We start from the raw sequence: 27,794 nt of genomic DNA on the forward strand, positions 1-27,794 counted from the left end.
GCTTCTTGGTTTCAGTCTTCAGGATTCCTCAAGGAGGTAGAAGACTCCTCTTTTGAAGGCAATGACCTGTTCAGTGAGAAAACAGATAAGTTGCTTCACTCCTTCAAGGACTCTGGCATAAACCTCTGCTCATCAGGAATATCATAGAATCATAGAGTTGGAAGGGACCTCAGAAGGTCATCTAGTCCAACCCCCTGCTCAAAGCAGTACTAAGCCCAGCTAAATAATCCCAGTGAAGGTTTTGTCAAGCCGCAGTTTAAAAACCTCCAAAGATGGAGATTCCACCACCTCTCTAGGTAACCCATTCCAGTGCATCACCACCCTCCTAGTGAAAAACATTTTCCTAATGTCCAACCTAGATCTTCCCCACTGCAGTTTGAGACCGTTGCTCCTTGTTCTGTCATCTGCAGTTCTAAAATATATCCAGACTTCCTGTTTATCACAGACATCTGTCCCACCATATTCAGAGAGAGAATGCATAGAGCCAAGCTTATTTCACGTGTTCACTGTCTACTACACCCCTCTCCCAGTTTGCCTAGTTATGCTAAGTTCCTGCAAAAGCCTGAAAATGGCTAAAAGCAGTAAGCAGTATAATTGATAGTCCATTCCATTAAGTGGTAGTGGCTTGGACACCTGGTTGGTTGCTAAAATGCCCCTGTATAACTACAGTGGCCCTAAATAATCAGGACACAGTCATATGTCTGTCGTCTATTTCTGCTTTACACTCATGTAACTCTCATTAGCATTAATAGAAATTATGCAAGAATAGAACCAATACAGTTTTATAATGCTAAATAATTCTTCTGTGGATAGAAATTATTGCAGTAGAGATAACTATTCAATATGAAAACAGAGAGAAAGGATAACAGTTACAATGGTTTCAGACATATTGTTTTATTTTAACTGTCTCCAAAACTGTATAAAAATAAGAGTTGCATATAATAACATGCTATTTGTTTTTTCTGGATTGTAGTTTTATTTACATATCTGATCTGCTGATAGACAAGTCTGTCAATGCTAGGTAACATTGCATTTTCCCAGAGCTTTGTACAGTATTTCTGTTAGTGTCAATGCTTTATGTGCAGATGGTCAGTGTTATGAATATAAGTGGATGGCTAGTCCATGGAAGGGATCTTCTCGGACAGTATGGTGCCAAAGATCAGATGGTTTAAATGTTACAGGTAACTATTATTTTTATTTTTCTTACATAGAACTCAATCAGACCATGTATAATATGAATGCATGCAATGTGTGTGTGTGTGTGTTTAATATATACATCTGCATGCACACACAACGAGAGACAGGTTAATTATGTATCAGATGTTAAAATAATATTAAGAGTCTGACATAAGGCCGATGACTTAAATTAACGGCTTTAATTAATTATTTTATGCCAAGATACTAAAGTAGTAGAAGAAACATCACTGTGTGTATTTTGCTATTTGTAGTGTAATGCACAGATACAAAAGGGTAAATTAAGAAAGGCTCTGAGGCCTCTAACTTGAAGAAAAATGTAGTATGTTTTCTTTATGTGAGTACATCAGATTCATAGCTTTACTTAGTCTTATATTATGTATTTTTTAAATTATTTACATAATTTCCTAAGCACATGATCAGTGTCAATGACAATCAATTGAGCACATACGAATGGAATGTTAATTCATGGATTATTGACACGACAGACCTTAATGACTCCGAAGTAACTGTTACTGTCTCTCATGTCATTGGAACTTTAATCCATGTATTATCACCACAAGATGCTGTAATAATCCTTTGGAGGCAAAGTGTTAATTGGCATTTGTAAAAATATTAAAATGTATCATCTTCACACTAGATACTGCAGGCCCAGTCTGTATGCATATTACAAAGCCATACAAAATGGTGTTAGCAGCTGCTAGGCTCATGCCATTTTTAATCTCAATAATTTGGTCGTTTACATTTTTCCTTAATTTATAGCATTCACTGGTATTCTTGGATACTTATAAAGTACTTTGTAAAATTGAAACCATTTGGGAGTGGTAAATGAAGCTTCTGAGGAGTGGAGGGCGGAGGGGGACATCTTATTCTTTTTAATCAAAATCAGTCAAATTTAAACTAAATAATGGTTTATTTTGGCATTAATGATGATTACCAGCCTGGTTTCCTGCCAGCCAGGCTTGCAGGTCAGCAACTGTGGCCTGCCTTGGAATCAGGAACTGCAGGGCTTCCAGGGTCCATGGCTCCAGGGCCACCTGCTGGGTAGAGTGTCTTGGTGCCAGGGCTGTGTTCCCTTTCACAGAGATTTTCTAAATGTTTTGGGTTTTATCATAGAAATGTAGGGCTAGACGGGACCTCAAAAGATCATCTAGTTCATCCTCCTGCACGGAGGCAGGACCTACGCCATACCTCACAGTTGTCTGTCTAACCTGTTCTAAAACACCTCCAACGAGGAGATTCCACAACCTTCCTTGGTATCCTAGTCCTGTACTTAACTATCCTTATAGTTAGAAAGCTTTGTTCCAAAATAGAATTATTTTTCTCCACCCAGCTCTAAATCAAATCTTATATGGGCTCCTGGCCCTGATGAACCAAAGAACTTGAGTCCAGTTAACCAATGGGATTTCAGAACATGCTTAAGTACTTTCCTCAGAGCAAGCCTTTCTGCACTGAATATACAAGACTGAGGTGAACTCTTAGGCTCACCACGTATATTTTCAGAGTGTTAGGTATTCTTTACAGTACCATCCATGGATCTCTTTGAGATCAAATCTGCCATCAGATACAGACACTGCCCTCCTCCGCCCTTGATTTCAGAAGGATTGCATATGTTGTTGTAAGGACAGAACGTGGCCTGGGATTAATCGGTAGCGGAGAATGCTGTATTTCTTTGCAGCTGCCTTATTGCTTGGTGGGATCTGAAATAGTTTATTTTTATTCAGATATATTCAAATGTTCTGTGGTAAATTATATTTCCATTTGTATTTATTTACTCAGATGTCATTTATTCTGTCTCAGTATGTTTGTTTTTATTAATTTAAGGTGGTGTTTTCACAGATTCATTAATTCACATTGAAATGGGTGATGAGGCAGTTCTTTCCTTCTGCAGCTTCCTGGATGACTGATACCTTGTTGCATGGGTGCTTTCAGGCATGTGCCTGGCACACCACAGTGTGACAGTTTATTCCCTACGGGTGGGCAAAATTTCTTATGGCAACTAGCAGGGTTTCCTTTGTTCATCATCAGCCCTCCTGTTAACACACAGCTACATATAACTTCATCTAACTGCATATTCTGTGAGAGTGATCATATTCACTTATCAGGATTTCATCATCATTTCACACCAGTATAAGGGTGTAATTACTTTGGGAGATGTGGGGCATAGCACAAGCAGGTTGCAATGGGTGGCCTCTAAGTGTAAAAATTTTAAACTGGTTGGTAGACCTCCCTCTTTTTCAGGACAGACGGACACTGTATAATAGCCATTTAGTCAGAATAAAGTCAAAAGTTTGTGGCTGAAATGATAATGAAAGCCTGATGGTGTGTATTGGTCCATAACAATAACAACGCTGCACTATACATAAGCCTGTAGCAATAAAAGTGAAGATTTCCATTAAGATCAAAAGATTGGAAAAACTGAGCTTTTGGAGTCAAAGGGCTCAATATTTATGTTACTGTCACAGAAAACTTGTACTGTAACAGCTTTAGGAAGGGGTAGCTTTATAACAGGCACAGGAACACCAAATACACAGTAACCCCCTTCTCCCCTCACCCCCTCCCATTTAGAAAATTAAAGGGAGTGGTGGAAACCAAATAGCCAAAGACAAATTGGGAAATCAGTTTGGCCTAAGACAAAATATGCAGAGAAAAAAAATGAGCTTTAATGTTTTCCCTCTAGAAAGCACCCTGTACAAAAATCACATATGTTTCTGCGGTTGTCATGAAAGTACTAATTAGAGCCATGAATACAAGAACATGATTACCCACTGAAAAACAAAACGCCTTTCCCAAAACACACCCATAAATATTAACTGGGCTGGAGCAATCAATAAAAGGTAAATAAAAGCACCTTCTTATAAAGTGCAGTTCAATATAAATAAATGTAATAGATGCTGTACTCTGTTTCCAAGAATTCATGCAGGACTAAGAAAGCTTATCATCCTCCTGCTTTGGTCCAGTAGTATCATCCTAAATTCACACAGGCAAGAAAATTCCTTGTGATAAAGATAACTTGTGACATGCTGTATCAAGTACCATTTCATGGCTGAAGCCAGTAATTTCATTGGGGGTGAGGTGCTATTGTGTCAAAATCTGATTTTCTGTCCTACAGGGGGCTGTTTAGTGATGCGCCAACCAGATGTTGACAGGTCATGTAACCCACCCTGCAGTCAACCCCATTCTCACTGTAGCGAGGTATGTGTCACTGGATGGGAACAAGGTTTTTTGAGTACTGTTACTGTACACTACAACACAAAAGTAGTGAAGGCTTAAAAGCCTTTATATATTAAAAATAGTATATAGCTCTTCAGTAGTTTTCAGAATATTTTACACAATTGAGTCATGATTACTGAAGCATTTTCAGAGCTCTCACTAGTGTTTAATGTTTTAAATCAGCTACAAATCATTAACTCTTCCCATTAAATATTTAAACTGCACTCTTTGAGTCAGTAGGAGATCCCACACCACTACATCCAAGCTAGTGCTCATCAAAACAATCATCTCCAGTCATCAATGTTGTCATGATTTATAGCACTCAGAGAGCTGTGTGTTTCTGCTACACAGTGTAAAACACTTGTTCCCTACAGACTAGAACGTGCGGTTGTGAAGAAGGGTACACTGAAGTAATGTCCTCTGATGGTACACTCGAGGAGTGCACACTCATCCCAGTGGTAGTGATCCCCACCATGGAGGACAAAAAAGGAGATGTGAAAACCAGTCGAGCTGTGAATCCTACCCAGCCATCCAGTAACCAGTCAGGACGAGGAAGGACTTGGTTTCTGCAGCCTTTCGGGCCAGGTGAAGTCATTACACGAGCAGTTAATGATGCTAAGTATTGCCACAGGGTTTGGCATTAAGCTGCTCTGATGCCAAGGAAGGAAAAATAATTAAATGTTTATTTAAGAAGGCAGTCATCTGCAAGGACTGAACAAAAAGGAAAAGACATAAGTAACCCCCACCCTTCACTGCTGCATTAGTATATTTATTTAAACCATGTATTACAGAAATGATAGAATTTTCTTCTGTGATATTTCTTGTTTGAAATTTTCCAGTGAGTAGAACAGGAAATACTGTAGAAGGAAAATACTGGGAAATAGTCACAGTTCACTGCACTTAATAGAAAGATGCATGTGTGGGATATCAGATTAGGCTAGTAGGGGTCAAGAATATGACTGACAGAATCGTCAGAAGGTAGGACCACTCTCTCAGAATCAAAGACCTGGATGCCTTTTTTCCCCACTGATACCACTGGTGTGGTTGTGGTTTTGTAAAAGATGTAAACATTTTAGCAGGTCATATTTTCATATGAAAGTTTTATTATACTTATAATGTTCTTAAACATCTTGGCTAGAAGTATCTCCGTTACCACTTAAATGCTACAGTGATGAGAAGTATAGAAACATGTTGGGTGAACAGATTGTCTTCATCTGATGCAATTACATTTCTAGCCTGATCTTATCAGAGTTAGAGTAGTAGTAGTTGTTGTTAGTAGTATAGTAGTTGTTATTTGTATTGTGGTAGTACCACCTAGCCCCTGTCATGGACCAGGACCCCACTGCACTAGGCACTGTACAAACAGAACAAAAAGATATTCCTTGCCCCAAAGCGTCAGAACTTTTAAGTACTGATCCACCATTAGAAGAACTTTAATCAAAGAACCATGCTTTCCTATGTATCGTACATTTCTTACTTTAGACTTACAGGGAACGAGGTAGTATGTATGTCTGGTGAAATTCTTTCACATGGCTACGTATTCCAACAAAGCTGACGTACAATTTCAACCAATAGCTGTTTTTAGCCAGAAGTGACAGAAAATTCCATTCGAATAAGCGTCTAGAAACTTGGATGTTCAGTCCAAGTTCAACTGTATCCGTTTGGTCTAAGAATTGAGTTGGAAATCTTGTAAGACACTGATTTTACAAAATTTCCAGTACTTCCTGATTTCAACTAAAATGGAAATACCAGTTACCACAAGTGAAATATTAATAGCACAGAAACAGTCTCCCATGTTGTTTCAGTAATTCCACTTCTGGTGAAAACCAGGAAGGTGGGAGCAAAAGTTAAAGGCAAGTAAGCAAATGTTTTGAATTCCGAATAAGGTTCAGGTTTACTTGGTTCAGTTTCAATTTTGGTTGAACATTTAGATCATTGTTACGTTATCCAAACCAGTTTGCCGATCCCTGAAAATTATCCAGCCCAGTTCTAAAAGAATCGTCTTAGATAGTTTATTGCAAATTTCCAGATAACATTATAAAATTTGAACTTTAGCTGCAGCTTAACAAAATAAGAAATGGTAAGAATTAAGAATATAAGAATTGCCCTTCTCCTGCCCTCACAAAAAATCCACCACCTTGCTGAATATAAATAACCCTGAAAAGGAAGACACTAAACACTTAATGAAATCTGAATTGCTCTCACTTCCAATATTGGAAAAGTCAGGCCAAATCCACTGCCTCAGTCCATCTTTAATGGATCAGTTGTTTCATTGCTTCAGGTTATTAAACTTTATTAGCTCCATCACATTAATCCACTGAAAATGCTTTTGTATTAATTAGTCTAAATCAAGTAGTCTGCATGACTGCCAGCCCATGGGTTGTTAGTATAAAACCTGCATACCTACCTGTGCAGCAGCAGGGAAGGCTACTGTGAAGTTTAAGCAGCAAACTCAATGCGACTACATCTATTATTATTAGGCTGTAAAAGCGCCAATGTAATTGGCACCTAAATAGTGTTTTGGTTGAATGAAGGTATCAAAGCACTATAAAGGGTTGGCTTGAAGCACACAATTTCACCAATACTTGGTTGGTATACTGGAAAAAAAGCCATATGAATAGAGTGTGGTCTTTTCTACCCTCCAAGGGCATGTTTTGCCCTAACAGACATTACACTCTATACCATCCTAGTGACAGTACTGGGGATGTAGTCAAGGCACAATTTTTGACCCTTTGTGCATAAAATAATTCATGCAAATCTGATTAGGAGGTATTGTGTGTACATTGACAAGAAAATTCATATGAGTATATGTTCTAGTCAGCCTATTGCATAGGAACTTGTTTCAAATATTATATTTGCTGTTGGGGCAGGTGATCTAGCTCAGAAAAAATAAGTCCCCATGTCAGACCACTTCAAACCCAAACCCTATTTTTAGAAAGGAAATGTGAATAAATAATTCCTTCCCGCTGGCCTTTTCTGAAAGCCATCTTGGGGCTCAGCAGATCATGGAATCTTTGCTGGGTCAGGTTCCATCTTCACATTTCAGGAGTTGCAAAGTTTCCCCAAAGTCAAACAGGGACAGTGTGTTATGAACACTTCGAATCTACAGAATAGAAACCCCTGGTTATGAAAGGTTTATTTAGAGCAGTCAGCCAAAACCCAGCAGAGACTTACAGCAGCTTTCTCCACATAAGGGAAGGGTGTTAACTGGGGCTGGTAGAGCCGGTTTGAAGTCGGGAAAAGAGGAGGATGGGATATCCCTTGTAATAGGCATGTAAAACCGACCTGTGCAGATATAAGATCCTTGATAACAGCAGACTGTACTTCTGCTTTTGTTTAGATTACAGGCCAACAATGAATTTTGTTTTGTTTTTTGTGGAGGAAGGAAGATGTTCCAAATTCCTTCCTTTTTAATTGCATTGTTGAAGAGCTTTGTCTAAGTGTGCAGCAAGGAGAACTGCTGTACTCAAGCCATAGTACGGACTAAATTGGAAACTAGAATGGTCACTAATACTATCTAAAAATGAATAGCTATTAATGTGAAAGTGCGAACATAGAGTTTTTTAAGTGCAACTTTTATTTCAGCAAAATCGTGTTTCCCATTTCTCCTGAGGGTGGAGTACAACACTGTTAAAATTACAATCATTCTGCAGAATTACCTCTTACCAACTAATACAGGGGATAGTTTGCCTGTGATTGCAATTGAGCAGGTTCACCTCACCCAGTTTCTACTGTGTCCACCTGCTCCATCTTGAGAAGCAGCAGCCTATTGAAAAGTACAGCACAAGTGCACACTGAATGCAGGAGGCAAACAAGATTCTGGGTCTTTTTGGTAGCCATTGTGCTCACTTATGAATCGAACCAAAGCTGCTTTGTCTAATGTTCAGCCTTGCCATTTTGCGTGTTTTTAACCAAACCTGTAACTGAGTAATCTAACAACGTTTATACATATTAAGTTTTAATGCTGCCTGTGCAGGCAATTATTATTTCTATTCAAGCCTGCAACACACCAAGACTAACTTGTAAACTAATAACTAACGTTCATTCCTTTTAGATGGGAGGCTGAAGACCTGGGTTTATGGCGTAGCTGCTGGTGCATTTGTTTTACTCATCTTTATTGTTTCTATGATCTATCTAGCCTGGTGAGTTCTTTAATTATTCCTGAACAAACAAGGACATATGGACTGTGGACTGAGCATTTCACTGAATCTGATTCAGATATGGGAAATACATTGAGTATACAGTCTTCAGAGTTTGGTGTTCATATGCTGGTGCCCAAAATGTGGTTAATGGCATTTGCTACTTCTGGATACTTTTTCAGTTGATTAACAACTTTTTTGAGGCCTGGAAAAATATTGTTTTACAAATATGAGCCACCATAAAGATGTGTTTAGTAGTTGTGTGCATTTAAAGGCGGTTGCATTGGAGATGTTCAGTTTGTCTCTATTAAGAATAACTGTGTTTATACCAAGAATAATACCCCATCAGCTATGTTTTTGGGGGTGTAACAGACCCCCCAAAAGTGGCCAAGTAAGACTAATCCAATGTGTTCCCTATGAATGTTCTAAGAGATATAGCAGGGGTGCCCAAACTTTATGACCAAAGGTTGATGCAGCAATTTACCAGGAGCCTGAGGTGTAATGGTGCCTGTATGCTTATTCTATATGCGATGAGCTAGAATTTAGCCTCTGCTGTGCACCAATCTGTTGGCATAAGACCACCACAAAGATGGTAGATCTAGCTGCCTGAGGTTTCTTTCAGAGGGGAGGAATCACTGGATTTGGTTAGGACCAGTGTAGCAGCTTCTGTGCCATCCGGCCTGTGGTGAAGGCACCATGGTCAGGAAAAAGGGTGGCTGACACCACCAATTCCTAGGCCCTGGAATGGCTCCTTTTGGGGACATAGAAAGATGAGGAAACTTCACATACTCTAAATTGAACTTCTGAGCTGGGATGGGGTGGCATAAGAATGATTTAAAGCTATCTTCATGCCCTGTCCCAAGTAAAGCTAATGATTAGAGTCTATATTAATCTAAGAAAAAATATGCACAAACAAAATGGACTTGATTCTCCTGCAGTGATAGATATTTACAGCTATGTCAATTAGATTTTAATTTAGCAGTGTTTTACATCTAAGTTAAAGCTAACTAGAGAGGGGTATTCCTGTAGTGTAGGCACTCCCTGTCTGATGATACCATTTAGAATTAATCTATTTACTGTTGCAAGTATATACATTTTGGAGGATGTACCAAGATGCACTAGTCAAAAGTACGTGTTGAAAATAGTGGTGCTACAGCAACAGGCATTTAACTCAGGATGTGAATGATTAATTTCAGACACCGTAGTCAGATCATCTGACTGAGGTGTACATGTCAATGACAAAAGAATACCACCAGTGATGGGCCAGAACCACTAATCTGAATCCCCTTGAAATTTCAGGGGAAGTTAAGATAAGAGGCTCCAGATCACATCTACAACTGGAAGAAGCCTCGTGGTTTTGATGCACTCAGCATTTTGCACAGAAAGCAAAACACCATTCAAAATGTTGGGTGTTTCTCAACATAAGGCGATCCTGCAAAATTTCCCACCACATTCATGTTTTTGGTACAGTCATCTATCAGAACCAAAACCTAATCTAGAGTCAAACACTCAGCCGCTCTCTAAAAATTTGGTATTTAAAGAGTCTGTGGCTTTCAGGGGTTATTTCAGATGAATTTAAGGATTTATACTAACAAACAATTCATCCAGTTTATAAATAGTTACTATAACAATTAGTTTTTAATTTACAAACAGAAAATAAATTCAACTTTAAAAATGAACCCCTTTCTAATTATATTAATTTAATTATTTCAGCAAAAAGCCAAAGAAGCCCCAGAGAAGGCAGAACAATCGGCTGAAACCTTTGACACTGGCTTATGACGGAGATGCAGATATGTAAAATATAACTTTCCATTGCAATAACTGGATTCTACATTACTGTTTTGAAATCAGAGTGTCCAAAGGCACAGGGGCATGCTACTGCGTGGATTTTAGCATGTGTTTTGGGTTATTTTTTAAAGAGAACTGCACCATAAAATGAAGAACGGCTTTCATAATGCCCATGGACATTCAAAGCATTGTTGCTTTATTCTAGACCATCAGCACAGAGAATTCTGGAAGATTGGAAATATTTGTGGTTTTCCACTGTGGCTGACTTAGTATTCACAGTTGAGAGCTCTGATGCCAGACTTACCTGCACCATTAACCCAGTATAATCAGTGAGCATGAAGAGTTTGTACCAAGCTGTCTATAACTCTTTATATTCAAGCATAATATGTATACTCAGCTGAACCATATGTATTATTCTGTCAGCCTATATACTTGTTAAAGAGCATTTTAGTGCTTAGTAAGATGTTGACAAAGAATACTGAACAAGTTCAGCATCTTGGCAATTGTGATGGTAGCTTGTGTTAACCTGCATTTCAGAGGGCAAAGACTCTCTTGCAAGACTGTTCTATTATCACTCCAAAGTATCAATGCCTCATATACACAAGTATCTAGAAAGGAAACATCCTCAGATTCAATATTTTATAGTGGTTACTGTCTGGAAAAAGGAATACCTGGTGTAAATGTTACAGTATGTTTCTACTTTCTCTAACTCTCAAACTGTTGCCTGCATCTTTTTTGCTACATGTAAGGCAAAATTTTGCACTATATTAGTGCAGCATGATATGCACTTAACTAGTATTGCCATAGAAACTGCCTCTTTTCAAAAAGGATGATGATGCATCTTTGTGCCAGGAGTGTCAAGTAGGCATTTAAGTTCTTGAATCCTGAAGAGTAGAGTTCAGTTTGGATTGTGACTGGATGGAATCAGCTAATACGTGTACTGTATACACTGTTTCTTATCACAGTGGCCATTTTGTAGTCTATATCATGGCAGTAATATAAGTAAGTGTCTAGTTTCTTGCCCCATCTACTTATACAAATGTAGATTCTCTAGTTGGTTTCTAATTGTATTTCGAAGGCTGTTTATGACTAGATTTTTTATATTTGTTAACTTTTTAAAAAAAGAAAAGTGGTTGCTCTCTCATCTTGAGTTAAATATTCTGATTGTTTGTTCAGCTAAAAGAAAAAAAAGTTGTTGCTTATTTTTCCTCTCCCTCACAAAATAATCGTGGTTATTGCTGCCACTGCAAAACTTTCTCTTTAATTAAAGTTAAGTGGATGTAATCTTTACCTTTAATTATCCATCTAATCTCTTATGCGTACTGGTTCATGAAGAAGGATATAAAAATATTTGCCTCAATAAACAGTCAGATAACTTTTTCTTAACTCTGGTAGTATAACAGTTCATTGCCACCCATTTCTTTACAAGTTTATCTCATCTATCCCTATAGCTTTTCATTGTTATACTTCCAAAATGAAGCATGTTGTACTACGCACCCGTCACAGACAGGGCCCGTGGCCTGTAGGGACTCACTCTACACCAATGGCTGCTAGATGTAGCCTAAAAGAAACACAAAGGACTGTGCTATTACCAAGCAATATAATTACAAGACTTTATCGCACAACCTTTAAAAAATATTTGTTGTGCAAAGTTCAGTATTAGATTCTCAGGTCTTTTAAATAACCTGAACCATTCCTGTGCACCCCTCGTAACAATTAGTTTAGAAGCACCAGTTTTTGTACTACCAATAGAGCTATCAGCTTTGCCAACTTTGTGCTGGCTCATATGTCCACTGAAATCAATGGGCAGCATGAGTCCTTATTCCATGTCAAATTGTCCTTGGAATCAGTGTGTTTTGTTCAAAGATCAAAAGTAGAATATGGTAATACCAGTGTTTTGATATCACACGATGATATTGATCATCTTCTCCTAATGGCTAGGTAACAAGCGAAGAACAGATGTGTGTGTCAATCTCACACAGTGGTGCAGGTTGAATATCACAACTTACACCCCAGTCCCGCAACTTGCTGATGAACTGCCCGACCTGCCCAACACTCCACAGAAATCAATATGGTTCCCTGCTGCTGCAGCAATTCAAGTCACAGGATTGAGGCTTTAATCTTACATCATTTCATACAGAGCTTGGGGGTGAGGAGGAAAACTCGTATGTCAAGTTCTTTGAAACATTTGAGTAAGAAACAAAAAGTTAGTGGAGCAGACAGCCAACTTTCCCACAGGCCATTTTTTAAATCAAATGCAAATGAAATTTTAAAACTTTAAAAATATGATTTTGAAACTTGGTCACAGATTAATTACCTTTGGAAGTCCATTTCTGGGTGTTGAATTGTTTCAGGCTAACATCTCTGCATGGGGATAAACTGAGATTGTTCTTTAATGGGTAACGAGTTACTATTATTAATTACACTGGCTCACCTTTTAGCAGGAGTTCCTTTGTAGCTCTCACCATGAAGCCTGTTCAACCCAAAATTTTACAATTAGCACACCTTTAATTGGAAGTTATCACCTGTTTCTCCCCATATAACATTACTATTGATAAAAGACAGACAAAAAAATGCGGATTTTGCTTTTACAGTCCATAGTATTTTCTGATAGAACACAATCAATAGCTGGTATATGTCTGCATTGTATTAAATTCCATCTTTCATAAAACAAGAGCCAGAATAACCTATTCTTTCTTTATGAAGAAAGATGTTCTTTTTTTTAAAAGATTTTTAAGGTATGAGGAGGGTTGTACAAGCCCTATAACTCTGAAACAGTTGGGAAAAAGAAAGTATCCTATAGACTGCAGAGTAATTTGCTTTAAAGACCAGAGTGCTTCTACAAATCCAGTGCCTAAAGCAGCCACTACTGTAGATTGTTAGTTTGTGAAAGTAATGTTTCCAGTGATCAAATATCTCCAAACCATTCAGAAAATAGCTGAGTAGACATTTTCTTGTTGGTGTGGTGGTTTGTAATTTTCTTTAAAAATCAGTAGTTTCTAGATTACTGTGTCTGCTTTGAGTCCTGGAGCAGTTTCTTTTCAAAGCTTTGCAGATACTGCACAAGCTTGTTTATGTTTGCTACAATGCACCCATTTTAAAATTCCGTTTTTGCCACCCAAGTGTAATAAAGTCCATTTTCCAATATAAGAATCTGAAAAGACCCACTTAACTATTCTGTATAAATCACTGTAAAATATTCCTTGAATGAAACTGAAATCTGTCTTTTACCTTTACGTAAATCGTGCTCACCCACAGTTAAAAGTTTATTTTGCCTAACTTAATTTACTTGAATATTTATTTTGTAGAATAAGGAGGCAGCTGTCTGAGGAATGTTGACTTTTTTTTGGTTATTGTTAATTTGTAAATTGTGTAATGCATTTTTATTTTTTTAAATTATGTATATTCTTTTTTAATGCACAAAATGTTTACGTACAACTACTACAAATTTGTGTATATTGTCACGAAGCTTTATTCAGTTAATATAGATGGCATGTGAAAATATCACAAGTCTTACATTTTCACATGGGTTATTTTTACATAACTGATGTATTGCTGACAATAAATATAAACACAATCATTTTTGTGTGTCTGTTTTTGGCTGTGATGGAGGGAGATGTTACTAAAAGCCCATATCCCTAAAATATTGCCATCTTTGAAATATTTTTACTTGAAAGTAAACTGCAAATCTATTTTATTAAAAAATAAAGACAAGAAATTGTTTACCTTCACACAATCAAATATCTAGGCCCATTCCTTTAGTCCTTACTTAGCAAAATTGTGCAGTGACTGTCAAGAAAGAACTTCTGTGTCAGGACCTCTCCATGTATAAACAGTTTATATTATCATTTCAAATGCTGCTGCTCCTTTCCTGAACTTAAAACTTGGTTGGTAAGAAGAAATATGAATGGAAAAGTCATATATAAAAATATTGAGGCTGATCCCACTTCCACTAATTGACTCCTGTTGATTTCACAGGATCCAGCACAGTGTTAAGTAAAGGACCAAACATTAAAAAAAAAAACCCCACACTGTAATGCATTACTTTATCTTTTGTAGTGTGGTTATTGAATGCACTATAGCCAAAATAATCCCAGTCATTTCTAAATCCTAGAAATCTGTAGTGATTTATTGGAAAGAAGAGACTCCAAAGTTTTCTAGAGATTGTTCCTCAATCAAATTCAGATTTTGTTGTTGTTGTTAATGACCATTTCTGAGATGTTATTCCCCACCATTCAAGGTGCTTAGTCAGAATATACCTGCCTCCAGCATTACAGGCTTACTTTTTCAAGGGCTTTAAAAATGTTTGCATTTGGTGGCAAAATGTCAATGGGAGTTAAGCAAACACTGAACTTTTGAAAATGCCCCCGCGATGTCTGTCTACTTAGTTTGATTGCAGTGAAATGGTTTTGCAAAATCAAAGACCATTTTTTAAAATTCAATCCTGTATGTACATAGGATTTGTCATCCAGGATGTAATGTTAGCTACACCACATGCTATATAAAACAAAAAACCCAAGTTTTTTTTATTTAGTAAAATTGCCATAATGTTGCACTGTGACTATTCCTCACTGTGTATGGATTCTGTTTATAGTTTAAAAAAAAAATCTGTGCTCCCATTTTCAGTGTTCTAACATGCCTCCACTTTAAGCAGCTGGTGAAATAACCATGACACACAGAGACTTGTCTGCACTAAAGGGGTGTAAATTCTAGTGCGTACTAACTGGCCTGCCTCAGCCCTGCTAATATGTCCAGTAAAAGTTCCCTAATGCACATTAATGTAGGCTTGTTTCAAACAATACTACATTAATGTGCACTGGGGAACTTTGTGTGCAGAGGAGGGTCCACACAGGCAGATATTGTGCACTAGCATTTACATCCTTCTAATGCAGACCAATGCACCACATAGACAAGCCCAAAGACATGGTAGTGCATTTTATAGCTAGGATGCTACTTACCCCACCTAAATTTATAAGTCACACTATAACTTGTAATTCAGTTTGAAACCAGGGTACATACTGATCCTGAGGAAAATTTCCTTCGAAAGATCATGAAGGTAAGAGTGGTCTTGACTAAAACATAAATCAGTATATTTCATAGGAGACACTGAGGATGCAGGTCACACTGCATTAGAAAAGAACCTGCAGAATCATACTACAGCTTCATTCTTCTTTAAAGCACTTTTTTTTTTTTTTGGGCTTCCTACAAGAGCTCTGCAAATGAGTCTGTAGTCCCCTCACCTCATTGTTGCAACTCTCCTGGTGCTTATTGCAGCTATCTCCCCATTAGCCCTCTCCTTTTTTGTTTCTAACAGCAACAGTCACAATGCCCAGAAAATTAACAATACCTAAGATATCCCTCCAAAAACATTTACAGAATGCAATACACATGCTTCGGAAAAAGCTTTTTTTGTCCTCACAAACCAAATGACCATACCCGAGTTGACATTAGGAGAAGTATCTGTAACCCACTTAACTGTCCTTTTGCAGACCTTGCTTAATTGTCTTTTTGGCAGACGCTTTGCTCAAACAATGACTGCAGTTCTGTTTGGAGGAGATTCTGCAGACAGTCAGCCAATTTGAAATTGTCTCATAGAAATTGCAGGTCAGATTTTATAGCAGCTGGGTGATTTGCTCATTCAAGGCAAATAGGGGACCGCTGTGATTATTCTTTTCTCAGCCAGGTATGCTGGTGAATGAATCTGAGCTTACCATTACTGATCCAAGAGCCCCTTGCTCCAGTGCCACTCTCAGGAGGACATTATATTTAAAATGTGATACTTGGTGGCAAAGATTCCTTTCTGAAATGTCGAAACACCTATTTCCCCCCATCTGCACCCCATATTTTATTAAAATTGCTCTGTTCCATGAAACTAAAATCTATTATTTACTGTTACATAAATTGCTGAATATTTTGTTTTGCCAATTTCAATATACTTGAGTAAACATTTTGTAGAATAAGATAACTGTCTGGAACACAGGAGCCTGCCATACTAGACGTGGTCACTGAGACATCTAGCCCTGAAACCTGCATCCAGCAATGACTGACATCTGATATTTCAGCAGCATGTATTTTTTTAGCTGATATTTGTAAATAATGATTTACAAAACATTTACACAATTTACAGTGTACAAAATGTTTATGTAGGATTATTTCAAATGTGATTATCATTTAAAATAACTCTCACTAAAACAACATATGTAGGCTAATCATTTCATTGGAAACAGAGCATGAGTTTCACACACACATTCAGCTCCTTGCCTGCCTTCTCTAGAGTTTGACCTTTTCTGGACAGGAATTTGCTATATCAAAAATGGGCAAAATGGGGAAATACTCTTGAGGATAATGAGACTAGCTGATGAAAATTATTTCTTCAAAATTAGTATTGGCACGAGCTTTACAATTTTCTTCCAATTCCAGGCCCTATTAAGAGAAAAAGGATTATTTTACAAAGGAACTCTTTTGAGGGCCCAAGTCATTGCGGTCTGACAGACATCAGAGCACAATGCATTTGCAAACCAGTTAGTTAGACATGGTTCACAATTCCTGAATTTCAAAAATGTAGGAAGGTTTAATCTGCTTCTGAGAACATAGCTTCAAAATATATAACAAGGAGGTTGTCAAGGATATTCTTAAATATGTCATACTGCCAGATATTTCAGAAGCTCAATCTACTGTCAGTTTACCAGTTCATATTAGAAGCATTGATACTCCCTACTTCATTTGCAGCTGGGAAATCCCTTCTAAAAATCTCAGTTGAGATGACACTCCTTTCAATTCCCACCTGTAAGGGTTAAATGTTCTTGTGTTAAGCAAAGGAGTAAACACCACTTCCTTATTCTCGTTCTCCACACCAGTCACTATTTTATGGACCTCTATCACATCCCCTTAGAGTAGTCTCTTTTCCAAGCTGAAAAGTTCCAGTCTTTAATCTTTCCTCATTTGACACAGTTCCATACCCTTAATAATTTTTGTTGTCCTGCTCTGTACCTTTTCCAATTCTAATATATCTCTTTGAGATGGGGCAACCAAATATGCATGCAGCATTCAAGGGGTGCGCGTACTATGGGTTTATATAGTGCCATTATATGTTCTGTCCTATTATCTAGCTATCCCTTTCCTAATGATTCCTAACATTCTTGTTAACATTTTGACTGCTGCTGCACATTGAGCAGATGTTTTCAGAGAACTAGCCACGACGCCAAGATCTCTTTCTTGACTGGTAACAGCTAATTTAGACAGCATCATTTTGTATGTATAGTTGGAATTATGTTTTCCAATGTGCATTATTTTGCATTTATCAACATTGAATTTCATCTGCCATTTTGTTACCCAGTTTTGAGAGATCCCTTTGTAACTCTTCAGTGTCTGCTTTAGACTTAACTAGCTTGTAATTTTGTATCATCTGCAACTTTTGCCACCTGTTTACCCCATTTTTCCAGATCATTTATGAATATGTTGAACAGCACTGATCCCACTACAAATCCCTGGGAGATGCCTCTACTTACTTCTCTCCCCTTTGAACAGTGACTATTTATTCCTATCTTTTGTTTTCTGTTTTTTTAACCAGTTACTGATCCCCAAGAGAACCTTCCCTCTTACCCCATGACTGTTTACTTTGCTTATGAGCCTGTGGTGAGGGACCTTGTCAAAGGCTTTCTGAAAGTCCAAGTACACTAGAGCCACTGGATGACCCTTGTCCATATGTTGTTTGACCTCCCCCCCTCACAGAATTTTAAGACTGGTGAGATATGATTTCCCTTTACAAAAGCCATGTCAACTCTTCTCCCAACAAATCATGTTAATCTATGTGGATGATAATTCCATTTACTAGAGTTTCAACCAATTTGCCTGCTACTGAAGTTAGGCTTACCAACCTGTAATTGCCAGGATCGCCTATGGAGCCTTTTTTGAAATTGGTGTCATATTAGTCATCTGGTACAGAAGCAGATTTAAATGAGGGGTTACACACCACAGTTAATTGTCCTGCAATTTAATATTTGAGTTCCTTCAGAACGCTTGGGTGAATACTATTTACTCCTGGTAATTTATTACCGCTTGATTTATCAATTTGTTCCAAAACTTCCTCTATTGACACCTCTATCTGGGACAGTTGTTCAGATTTGCCAGGTAAAAAGAATGGCTCAAGTGTGGGAATCTCCCTCATATCCTCAGCAGTGAAGACCGATGCAAAGAATTCATTTAGTTTTTCCACAATGGCCTTACCTTATTTGACTACTACTTTAGTATTTCAATCAGCCAATGCCCTCACTGATTTTTGGCAGGCTTCTTTCTTCTGATGTACTTAAAAAATTGTTATTTTTTGATTCTTTGGCCAGTTGCTCTTCAAGTTCTCTTTTGGCTTGCCTAATTATACTTTTACACTTACCTTGCCAGAGTTTATGTTCCTTTCTATTTTCCTCACTAGGATTTAACTTCCAATTTTTAAAGAATGCCTTTTTGCCTCTACCGCCTTCTTTTACTTTATTGTTTAGCCATGGTATCTTTTTTTGGTCCTCTTACTATGTTTTTTTAATTTGGGGGTATTTCATTTGAGCCTCTACTATGGTGTTTTTAAAAAGTTTCCATGCAGATGGTAGGCATTTCACTTTTGTGACTGTACCTTTTAATTTCCATTTATCTAGTTTCCTCATTTTTGGGTAATTCCATTTTTTGAAGTTAAATGCTCTCATGGTGAGCATCTTTGGTGTCTCCCAGCCCAACAAAGATGTTAAATTTAATTATATCATGGTCACTCTTACCAGCCATCTAGGTTCAGCTATATTCACCTCTGGAACCAGCTCCTGTGTTCCACTTAGGACTAAATCAAGAATTGCCTCTCCTCTTGTGGGTTCCAGGACTAGTGGCTCCATGAAGCAGTCATTTGGTGTCAAGAAATTTTCTCTGCATGCCGTCCTGAGGTGACAGTACTCAGTCAATATGGGGATAGTTGAAATCCTGCATTATTACTAAAGTTTTCTATTTTTATAACCTCTCTGATCTCCTGGAGCATTTCACAATCACCATCCTGGGCAGGTGGTCAATAGTATATCCCTCTTGCTATATTCTTATTGTTCAAGCATGGAATTTCTATCCATAGCCATTCTATAGTACAGTTTGATTCATTTAAGATTTTTACTACATTTGACTCTGTGCTTTCTTTCACATATAGTGCAAATCCCCCACCACCATGACTTACTCTGTCATTCTTATATATTTTGTACCCTGATATCATCATGTCCCATTTATTATCATTGTTCCACCAAGATGCTGTGATGCCTATTATATCAATAGCCTCATTTATACCAAGCACTCAAGTTCGTCCATCTTAATATTTAGACTTGTAGCATTTGTATACAAGCACTTATAAAGTTTGTCACTTTTTAACTGTCTGCCATTATGTGATGTCATGGAATGGGACTCTTCTTCATTTGACTATATCTCTTCAGTTCCTACCTGTACTCGATCAATTTCCATCCTCTCCTCCTTACTAGGATACAGAGAATCCACATTAATAGAGCCTCCCCTAAGGGATGTGTCTGTCCAAACCATGTGCTCCTCCACACCTATCAGCTTTCCCCCAGCCCTTAGTTTAAAAACTCCTCTACAGCCTTTTTACTTTTACATGCCAGCAATTTGATTCCATTTTGGTTTACCTGGAGCCCATCCTTCCTGTACAGTCTCATCCTTTCCCAAAAGGTTTCCCCAGTCCTTATAAATCAAAAACATTCCTCCCTACACATGGTCTCATCCATACATTGAGACCCTGCAGTTCTGCCTGTCTACCTGGCCCTGCATATGGAACTGGAAGCATTTCAGAGAATGAAGTCCAAGATCTCCATGGTAGCAATTTCTTATCTAGCTGTCTAAATTAGGCCTCCAGGACCTCTCTCCTACCTTTCCCTAGGTCATTAGTGCCTATGTGTACCATGACCACTGGCTCCTCCCCAGAACTGCACATAAGCCTGTCTAGATGTCTCAAGCGATCTGCAACCTTCACACCTGGAAGGCAATTTACTATGTGGTTTTCCCAGTCACCTCAAATCCAGTTATCTATATTTCTAACGATTGAATACTTGTCTCTTCTGAATAACTGGGATTCCTTCCCCAGGAGGGGTAGTCTCAGTGTGAGAGAATACCATGACATCATCTGGAGGGGGTGGTCCCAACTATAGGATCATTTCCCTCTACTCCACTTTCCCCTTCCCGAAGACCTTCATCCTCCTCAACAGCACACAGGCTGTCAGACTGGGAGTGGAGCCACTCTACTGTGTCCAGAAAAGTCTCATCTATGTACCTCTCTGTCTCCTTTAGCTCCTCCAGTTCAGCCACTATGGTCTCCAGATCCCATATTCTGTCTCTGAGGGTCATGAGTTCCTTGCACCGAATTCACACATACGCCACCTGCCCACAAGGCAGGTAATCATATATATTGCAGTCAGTGTAATACACTGGCTAGCCCCAACTCTGCTGCTGGACTTCTTCTTGCATTCTTTTTTTACTCTTGCAGCTTTTTCGTTTGGTTTTGTTTTTCTGGTTTTTTTCCTGGAGTGTGGGGTGCTCTAGGTTTAGAGCATGTTAATCAGGTGTAGCTAGTTCTCCCACTCCCTTTCAAAACAACCTTGCAAAACTCCCTGGTTAGTGGGTCCTGTTCACTAGCTTTGCTGGTCATTTAAGAGCTGGCTTTTTAAACCCCTCTTCCCCTTCCCTCCCCTCTTCTCCTTGAGTAGCCACACCCCCTTGTTGAGGGTTAATGGGTGCTAAAGGCCTTCGAGATCAAAGGCTTGTTAAGAAGCTCTCAGCCTTGCCTAGCAGGCCTCTTGGCTCAGCACACGGCCCCTTCAAACGAACAGACTACACTACATATTTCAGTCAAGCAGCAAGTGCACAACTAACAAACAAACTCAGCCCAAGGGTCACACAATCGCTCCTCATTCACCAGGAGAACTCCCTCGCAAAACTCGCATTAGCTGTGCCTGTTTGCAGGAGAAGAGAGCGAAACCCACTCCTCTGAAATGAGTTCAAATTTGTAAAGATTATGCTACTGCCCTTAATAATGAAAACCCTAAGACATGGGGAGGTGAGATGCTTTAACATTCAGTGTAGAAGGTGTACATTAAGGACGTGCTTTAGTACAAAGATTCTAGTGCCTTATCATTAAGATTGGGAAGCTCCTAATCGCAGCTGGAATGACCAGGGTAACAGTTACACAAACACCATGTCAAGCTGTTCAGATGAGTCAGATTTTTCATCCCTGTTACACAAAGCACAATCAAAGTGTCCGCACATTTTAATTAAAACTTTAAATGCACAATCTTAAGGATTTTAAATTAACCTTCTGAATAATGAAAACCCTTACAGGAAAAGCCAGGAATGTAACATGGCATTTAGACAACACTAGAGACAAACATTGCTGCTTAGCTTGTCAAGATGTGTAAATGTAAGGCACGTAAATAATAGATTTGAGTTTGCCCCTTTCCTGTGCACTAAAACTGCCAATATGATCTTAATCTGAGTTCAAGACTATTACTGTTCAATGTCTTTAAAAGTTTGTCTTAAAGCTTATGGCTTTAAATGGTTCCTTAAAAATACATACTTTTTTTTTTTGGTTCTGCAAGCTGGCTCTTTTGGTGAGGAGAGTGGTTGTTGGCTACCACTGCTATTTTAGTGTTTGTTAGACTAAATTTAGGAATAAAAAGATGTTTTTATTAAAAGCTAGCACCACAACTTTAACTGACACCCTGAGAGTCAAATTAGAGTCTTCCCTTCTCATGTATCATCACCAGTAATAAAGCTACTACAGTCCAAACTATGCCTTCAGCTTCACTTATGCATCCTGATGTTGTTCAGTGGGACCGCACAGGTGTAAATCGGACCATAATTTGGATCCTTGATTGGAATTTAGTAAACAGGTCTGTTGATGCACTTTCATGCCCAGTGTGTTGGCTCTGCAGTCCTAATAGGAGCAAAAATAGTAAACATTTATATTTTGTCACTAGAATTAGCAGCTCTGTCTCTGAATATACACAAAGAACAGATTGGTTCTTAAAGGGCACTTTTACTTTGAAAAGTGACATCAAATTTAACAATCTACACATCTTGCATGTGCATAAACAGTACTATGATTCCACATGCATGCTGATAATACATTTTGCAATTAGCAGGTGCAAATGTGGAGTGTAGAGACTTTTTTATGTTCATTAGCTGATCTCACGTTGGAAAACTGGGCACTAAATATTCAACTTTTACTGTGTGGATGGGCATATTTAAGATGCCACTCATTGTCTTCCACCGCACACCTACTCCTAACAACAACAAAACCAAAAAACAACATTTAAACATCTTTTGCCCAGAGCAAGTTCTGATGTGGTCTTGGGCTCAGCTCTGCTACAGACTTCCTGGGTAGTCTTGGGCAAGTCACTTACTGTGTGTGCGCAGTTCCCCAGATGTAGAATGGAGATTTGCTTTGCTGTCAGGTGGCCATGGCCTTCCCAGACTACTGGAGTTCCCCAGGGAGATGTTGTGGGTTTGGGGCCATTTGCAGGTTTACTGTGGTTGCCACTGTTCCAATGGCAGCATGACTCCTGCAGGAGCTCTGCTGCCATGCGATTCCTATCTGAAACTTAGCCAACCCTTTCCTCATCACTGGAGCCAGGTTTGACAGCACAGAAGAGTCTGTTTACAGTAATATTAACAATGTTATGTTATGTGAAAAAAAATCTCATCTGACAGGAAGAGTCTGATGTGACAGAGAGCAGCTCTCCCTGGCTCAGACCCTCCCGCAAATGCACAGCAGTTGCCATAGGGCTCAACGAAGGGGATGGATGATGCTACATTGGCTCAAACTCCCTCAACAGAATGTTGGCCGAGATTCCACTTTTCTACTCTCTTTATCCCTTTCACAGGATCCATGACCCTTACTGTGCCTGTAGATCACCAGATTTTGTTTCATACAGAGACATCCTCATCTACTTACTAGATCTGAGTTCACTCAACCTGTAGATTCAAACTACCTCACTACAAGCTGTGTGCACTTAAAACTTTTAGAAACCCAAGTCATTCACACAACTTAAACTCACAGACAAAATATCAAAGCTGTGAAAAAAATAGCTAAGCAAGGATGACATGAGCCATACAGTATCTGCTCTCCTAAACCCTACTCCCATCCCTTAACAACTTTCTTCATGTGCCCCCATTGCATCTAAGTGCTGAGAACAGAAAGCACATTTCATCCTTAGCTGGAATGTCCTTGATTTGTACGGATTGTTGTCACACCCTTAGTTCACTTTTGATGTGGTTATGCACTCTTAATTATACATAATGTTATCAGAGTAGGTATTATATAACTTTAAAGCAATGGTTCTCCACCAGGGGTATGCAGAGATCTTCCAGGGGGTACATCAACTCATCTAAATATTTGCCTAGTTTGACAACAGGCTGCATAAAAAGCACTAGCAAAGTCAGTACAAACTAAAATTTCATGCAGACAGTGGAATTGTTTATATTGCTTTATATACTATACACTGAAATGTCAGTACAGTATTTATATTGCACTTGATTTATATTATAATTAAATGGTAAAAATGAGAAAGTAAGCAATTGTTCAGCAATAGTGTGCTGTGACACTTGTGTATTTTTATGTCTGAATTTGTAAGCAAGTCTTTTTAAGTGAGGTGAAATGTGGAGTACACAAGACAAATCAGACTCCTGAAAGGGGTACAGCAATCTGGACAGGTTGAGAACCACTGCTTTAAAGGATTTGAACTCAGAGTTTATCATCAAGCATGCTTGAAAACAAACAAAACACACACACACACACACACACACACACACACACACACAATGCTCTTCCTACCCTCTCCCCCCCCCCCCATCACAACTGCAACTATGTGTATGAAAGTCCTGCAAGTAGATAATTATACACATACCTAAGTCTATACATGTTACATGTCATCTTCTCTCCACCATGCCATCTGTTTGTTACACACTGCTGTTTTGTATTAAGCAAGATCACAAACTTCAGGGCAAGGACTGTCCCTTATGTTCAAGCAATGCTCAGCACAATGGGATACTCCCTCACTGGGAATTGTAATACAAACAAATAACAATAACTACTGTATGTTGTTATTGCCGATTATTGTCCCAGTATGTAATTCTATGTTTCCTTAGCTTAGTGTGGTAAATCAGAAAGTTGGATGACTTTTTTCCCCATTTTGAACAGGGCTGAGGACTTCTGTAACCAATATATATTCATATTCAAGTCCATTTCCTTTTCATGCCTATATTTTACATAGATGTCCTGATGATTATTTTACTATTCAAACTATACCTTGAGATCTTGTACCTAAATAGCACTTTCTATCCAGAAAGAACCCCACATACTCTACAAATTCAGTAAATTGATATATGATCTTACACCTCAGAGTGGATGCACTTGGTGGTGTAGAATGCTACAGAGCTGCCCGGCAAAGTCTTTCCTATTGGTTTCCAGCTAAGAGAAACAGAATAGATGGGAGAGGGCAATGAAGATCACACAAGCACACAATGTGACTAACTTGTTTTAAAAAACACCACATTGGGCCCAGTACAGATAATTACGCCAATACTTTGCTAATATTTCTTTTCACAAATTTGCCTTGGGGATGTAATGCAGTCATAAATGGGAGAGGAGGTGACCACGAGACAATCTCTCCATTATGGTGTGGGCCACTTTATGAAAATATTTGCGATCCCTGTAATGGAGGGATCAGCCTACCAACACTGACACACAGTAAGAAGTTAATGATCCACAGAAAAACTGCAATGCCCCTTCAAGGTAGGAAGTGTGGAGAGGAATGGGAGGAGGAAACATGCCACAATCTCAGGAGCTCTCAAACCTTTTCTTTTCTGTTGGGCCACTTAATTTGAGAGAAGTCCACCTTTGCACCAACTGCAGCTCCCATTCTCCTAACTCCAGTATTTCACAGCCCAAAGTAATATTTTAGAATGTTTCCCTCCCCCAAGTTTTTTTTTTTTTTTTAAATATGTAGTTATCTATCCACCATGACAGTGTCATGGTTACAGAAAATATGTGAGAAATCAAATGCATAACTAATTTCAGAGTCACTGTTCTTCATATCCATTCACCTCTCCTTCATTCATCACATTCTACTGTTCTAATTTCTCAATCATTTCATCATTTTCCCCTCCCTCAGTTGCCTTCAAGGGAGTTTGGGGAAACAGCATCTGACTTTTCTATTAAGTTTTCCTAATGCTTCTTCCTTGTTGCTCTCCTTTCTATTATCCTCTTTCCTCTCATCCTCCCTTTTCTGCCTTTGAACAACTCTCTCCTCCCTGCCCTGCTCTCCCCCCAGACTGCACCTAGGCACTCAGAGAGCTGGAGTCCCCTGCAAAGGCCGGCCTTTGTTTCACTCATTTCCTTACCAGCAGCCCATTCAGGCACCTACAGGTCTTAGAGAAGGAACTAGTCGGCATGTGAATGGCAGCCGGAAAAGACCAGCTGTATTCCAAGGCAGTGCTACTAGTGATCAACACCAGCCATGGTTGCCTGGAGCACAGACTCAGAACTGCTGCCATATGCAAGTGAAACAAGAATTTCCACACACCAAAAGAAGAATTAGGAGGAGAGAGTTAAAATAAAGTTTTAGCAAATAAATAACAGTGTTTTAAAAGCATTTTCATTGATCTCCTCCCCAGAGCTTTTATTTTTTTCAGTTCCCCAAGAAAGAAGACAGACAGAAAGTTGTGCCGCTCCAGCCTACTAGCGGATGGTAGTGATGTGAGGTTAGACTTACGGGAAAAGGAAAAGAAATAATTAGCCAGCAGTTTTTGCAATTGCCTGGAGTTGAATTTAATGAACTGCAAAGAGCTTTCTGCAACATTAGAAACAGCAGCTGGAGCTCAAGCCTACATTTCTGCCTGCAATGGCCTCCACTTACCAGTTAATGAGCAAAACATTAGCAGCAGTCATTCGTTCAGTCTTCCAGAGACATAAAACCATGCTTTGCCAGCACAAGCAAGAAGTTTTAATTGCCAGTGATAAACTGACTCTCCAGTCTCTTTCTGCAGTGGCACTCTGGAAGCAGCTAGGGCAAAAAATTTAATGGGTTCAACTTCAAGACTATAAATGGGCCCCTGTAGAGAGAGGAAGCGTTATTTATGTTAAAAACTACTATACCCCATCTATAATTATGGTTTTTTCTAGTAGTGGGACTTGCATTGATCATGTTGCTTTATGTAAGGATAAATATCAAGTACTGGAGTGACTATGCAAATGAGATGATGTGTTAGTATGGTAGTGATAGGCTTAACACAGATATTAGCACAGTGTGCACACCCACTGTGAATTAGATGTTTCCAGAGGCCTGAGCAGAGTACTTATGCAGTTAATAAAACTGCTTTGCCATATATCTGTCTAGGTTCATATATGGCTCTTATTACCAGTGTCCAAGCACTAACAAACCTGACACTAGCGCTTAGAAAACATCCTGTGTGTGTCTATTATTTATTTTTGTTTATTAAGACTTTTTGTAAAACTCTAGGTACTTATCAAACTTTCAGATCTTGTTTAAGCAGGTGTCAATTACTTTTGAAATTGTGCACATAATAAAGTAACTATCTTAGACAAAACTGGAAGAGTTTTAAGCACAATTACTTAAAACATTAATTAAAACACAAAGAATTACACCAGATCACATAAAACATTTTTTTAAAAAGATCCTACTAGCTCATCATGTGCAAACTCACTTCCTTGAAACATTCCCCATTCTTCTTCCCCATACGGCTTCATCCTCATGGATAGGCCAGAGGTCCTATCAAAAAAAGCAATTATATTAAAAATGCTGCTCCCAAGCCACAGTATTAAACAATCTACAATAGTAATTCATTTGGTTTTAACATGATACCCTTATTTTAAAAAATATACAGCGGTGTTACTCAGACCTCAGTGATTCAGGAGCTAAATTAGCAACCAACACTACTCAAAAAAGCCACAGTTGTGTGAATTCATTGTTTCTTTACGTATCTCTTTCTACATATTATTCTTACAACAAAACGACTGACCACACATTATTATTTTATCAGCTACAATTAGCTAATCACGTAGTAAAAGCATCCTGATTGGTTAATAACGGAGATTGGTTAATAATTAAACCACACAGTGTTTTAATATCATGTGCTGCAAAGAGCCACATTAAAAAGTCACTTGCAGCTCGCGGGCCTCAGTCAGAGTATAACTGGTATACAGGATTCTATAATAATGACCCAAAACATTAGTCTGTTAATGGTAATACTTCAATGTTCTGAGCAATTTCTGTAGAATATTGTATTTTTGTAAGGATATCCTAAAACTAGTAACTAACAACTGCTAGCTTAGTTACTGTGTAGGGGAAAGTGACAGCCATGACATACTCTGCAGACTTGGAAATTAGACAAAGGGAATGCTAACTCACACAATGGAGT

General features: G+C 38.6%; 1 protein-coding gene and 1 long non-coding RNA gene across 2 annotated transcripts in view; one reads left to right on the forward strand and one right to left on the reverse strand.

Moving 5' to 3' along the window:
• THSD7A (thrombospondin type 1 domain containing 7A) overlaps positions 1–13,914 on the forward strand; it is a 451,937-nt gene extending 438,023 nt beyond the window's left edge. The window contains exons 28-32 of the mRNA XM_067562127.1: positions 1,086–1,181; positions 4,307–4,389; positions 4,782–4,992; positions 8,462–8,549; positions 10,260–13,914. Of these exons, the coding sequence (XP_067418228.1) occupies positions 1,086–1,181; positions 4,307–4,389; positions 4,782–4,992; positions 8,462–8,549; positions 10,260–10,344 (563 nt within the window). The 3' untranslated portion in view covers positions 10,345–13,914. The remainder of the gene's footprint in view (positions 1–1,085; positions 1,182–4,306; positions 4,390–4,781; positions 4,993–8,461; positions 8,550–10,259) is intronic.
• A 7,743-nt stretch (positions 13,915–21,657) lies between these two features.
• On the reverse strand, positions 21,658–27,146 carry LOC137162120 (uncharacterized). The gene is made up of 3 exons (XR_010922289.1): positions 27,081–27,146; positions 26,273–26,468; positions 21,658–22,290 (listed from the first exon to the last, which is right to left on the reverse strand). It is a non-coding gene; the product is annotated as an uncharacterized lncRNA (long non-coding RNA).
• Positions 27,147–27,794: the final 648 nt, after the last annotated feature.

The sequence above is a fragment of the Emydura macquarii genome, unplaced genomic scaffold (genome assembly GCF_026122565.2).
Source record: "Emydura macquarii macquarii isolate MOO-44397 ecotype Brisbane River unplaced genomic scaffold, CSIRO-AGI_Emac_v2 contig_2422, whole genome shotgun sequence".
Taxonomy (NCBI): Eukaryota; Metazoa; Chordata; order Testudines; family Chelidae; genus Emydura; species Emydura macquarii.